The 3,031-nt window shown below is 35.2% G+C and overlaps 1 protein-coding gene across 1 annotated transcript; it reads right to left on the bottom strand.

Moving 5' to 3' along the window:
• Window positions 1-269: 269 nt before the first annotated feature.
• Window positions 270-2,776, bottom strand: LOC112011510 (FBD-associated F-box protein At1g66310). The gene is made up of 2 exons (XM_065776304.1): window positions 2,030-2,776; window positions 270-455 (listed from the first exon to the last, which is right to left on the bottom strand). Exons 1-2 carry the CDS (start codon window positions 2,774-2,776, stop codon window positions 270-272), a joined length of 933 nt encoding a protein of 310 aa, XP_065632376.1.
• Between the last annotated feature and the right edge of the window lie 255 nt (window positions 2,777-3,031).

Below are 3,031 nucleotides of genomic sequence, written 5' to 3'. Positions count from 1 at the left end.
AATGAATCTCCCTCATTCAAAAAACGTGAATGAGGATTAAACTCACAAAATTTAGGATCAGTAATTTCATCATAAAGTATAAATTACGTGAATGCAGGACACACTGAATAATGAAGAGAAAAGAAAAGTAAAAAAGAAGATACAAAGATTTCACAAATAAAAACACTACATGCGATGTCAGTATCCAAGGTGAAAAGTGAAAACTACACTTTTCATTTCAGAAGTCCACCTATAACTTTATTAAACCACACACTTAATCACGACAGCAGTCAGCATGAAATCACCATAGTACCATACCATGTTGAAAATTCTTCAAAGTTTATACATTTTAAGGAAAGGATAAATAGAGTGAAGAAAATGGCATCAGGTGCTGCAAGCACCAAAGGTTCAAATAGATTGAAGAAAATGGCATCTGGTGCGGCAAGCACGGAAGGTTCATTTGTTCCATCTTCAATCTGTTGCAACAAAGAATAGCTTTCAGTGAGAACACTAATTGTCAAGTTGATTAATAAGAAGTTAATCACTGAAGGAGCAAAGCCTACTATTTACATATCCAGCAAAAATAAAACTATCAACTTTCAACATCTAAAATGTGACTATATATGTAAAAGAAATGACTGAGCTAAACATAAAATCCGAAGCGGAATCATTTTGCAAGTTCACAAACCCAAAACATCACTACTTTCTTCTTTAAATAATTTTAAAACAGTGAAAACCTACACACACACACACACACACAAAATTTAAAGAAAACACCAGCAGCCACAATTAAAAATTTGATACATGTAAGTAAAAAGGAAACAGCATTCTGAATGCATCTATATTTTTTTTAAATTAATTTTTCTTCTCAGTAATATGCACTCCCTTCCTCCTGTTGAGGAAGCTATTTCTTAATTTCCAAGTACCTGATCTACCTTACCATCATCACCCTTCAGATTGTTTTGTTTTGTTCTGCTCCCTCTGAATTGGCAATTTTAGTAATCATCGAGTCTTGGTAATTTCAAGTATTTCTAGAAGTCTTTTTTTCATACACTGTTGAGTAATTTTTCTGTTTGGTTTAACTGTTTCTGCTTTTTCTGCTTGAGAAACCCATTGGTGTCTGGTCCACTGATAATGAGCAATCATCGTGGAGTGAACTCCATAGATTTTAAATCATATAATAACTATATAAAAATTAGTTTTGTACCTGCATTAGAGTTACTTTTATTTGCTATTTGTCATATACATTGTGCTAAAAGTCAGGTTATCCAAACATACGTAAACATAGATACATATGTAATGATCAGTTAAGTAATTTTTCTCTTCTTTAAAGTTTTAGATAAGTTTTTCTTAACATAGTTAATCATGATAAACTATGCACAATATAACATTGAAGAGAGAGAGAATATACTGTTGAGAAGAAAAGGTTTACACGCAGAAGAACCCCTTGGTAACTCTGATATTATCTTGAAAATTTGATGACTTTCCTCCAAATCTGATAAGCCAGTAAAAATGTACATTCTTTCCAAGACTTTTGCATTCTTCAGAATATATTTTATGAGTTCCACTTCATGTTCCAAGCTTCTAAATTGTAATAAAGAAATTCTCCGAATGCGTAATTCTAGACAATTGGGAACATGGAGTGGCTCTGTCCAGCTCAACTCATGTGGTCCTTCGGTATCCTCCTGATGAAACCAGACCCACCAGTAATAAAACATGAAGGCTAAAGGAAGATTAACTAAAATAACATTTTAAAACCAGACTTACCTTATTAATAATAAGGTTCACAAGATTAGGAGCACTTTCAAGCAAATTTGGTAGTAGATGCCATTGGCAGCATCTTACTTGAAGTTGCAGCGATCTCAAATTGTTAAGCATGGGAAGAGAGAAATCAAAACAGGGAGACTGCAAAAAAAGTTGTGACTAAGATAAAATGTACTAAACTGTAATGTTTTTTGAATACTCTGAAATAATAACAAACTAGCATGAAATTGAAGAACCTACTAAGAATTACTACTAGTATACTATAAGTCAAACGAATGGGAAGTACCTCAACATACTGCAATATCAAAGTTTGAGCGTCAGTGAGCGGTCTGAAAAGGTGACTGTAATTTTCAAGGTCATTAGCTTGTTGCTCATGTTCAAATAAATTAAAGGTCACTTTTACAACGTTGCTCCTCAAATCAAATTGGTAAAGTGAATCGACTAGACTAAGAAACTTAAGATTGGGCACATTTATCTCAAGTTTAAATCTATGATCTTTTGCTTCATTAATGGTGCTGAGCCACTCAACTGTAGGATGACAGATATTAAGAGTCATTGTATTATCTTGTTGAACGCTCCAAACTGACAATTTTTGGAGGTGTGGGGAACCAGTTAAGAGGCTATGAAAAGAGTCCTCATTAGCGTACTTAACTTTGAGAAGACGAAGATGCTTGATCTTCGGAAGATAAACAGATTCTGAACGACAATTCAGAAGAATAGTTCCATATAGTGTCAAAATCTTAATTGATTTGCAACTGAAAACACTAAGAGGCAACTCAAATGGTCGACAAAGAAAGAACTTGAGATCAAGTTCTTCAACACCGTGCCCGATTGCATAATAAATCCATGCACGCACATGGAAATGGATTGAATGATTAAGAGAAATGAGTTGGAGTCGGAATTTCTTCAAAGGGACTGGTTTGCGGACAGCCAAAACTCCGCATACAAAATGGATAAAAGTCATGCGGTTATTATTGCGACGGTATCTCGGGTTCGGTTTATGTGTGTCCTCAAAATCAAGAGCTGGGACCATAGTCCAGAGTGGCTTCCACCTTGTCGACAATGTTGAAGTGGCGACGGACTGTTTGGTTGGGAGAAATGAAAGTATGTGACAGATCAGAGGGTCCGGTAGATTGCTGATCCTGTCGACCTCTGTGTATTCTTCGCATATTGAGTTTGATTCGATCACCATCTAATCTAAACGGGTCCGATGAAGGTTAAGAATTTGCAGGTCAGCTGAGAAGAACACTACTGAACTGACTCACCAGGGAAACAAGATAGGATATTA

This window comes from Quercus suber, unplaced genomic scaffold, assembly GCF_002906115.3.
Source record: "Quercus suber isolate HL8 unplaced genomic scaffold, Cork oak 2.0 scaffold_8, whole genome shotgun sequence".
NCBI lineage: Eukaryota > Viridiplantae > Streptophyta > Magnoliopsida > Fagales > Fagaceae > Quercus > Quercus suber.
This window is presented reverse-complemented; position numbering and strand designations above follow the sequence as displayed.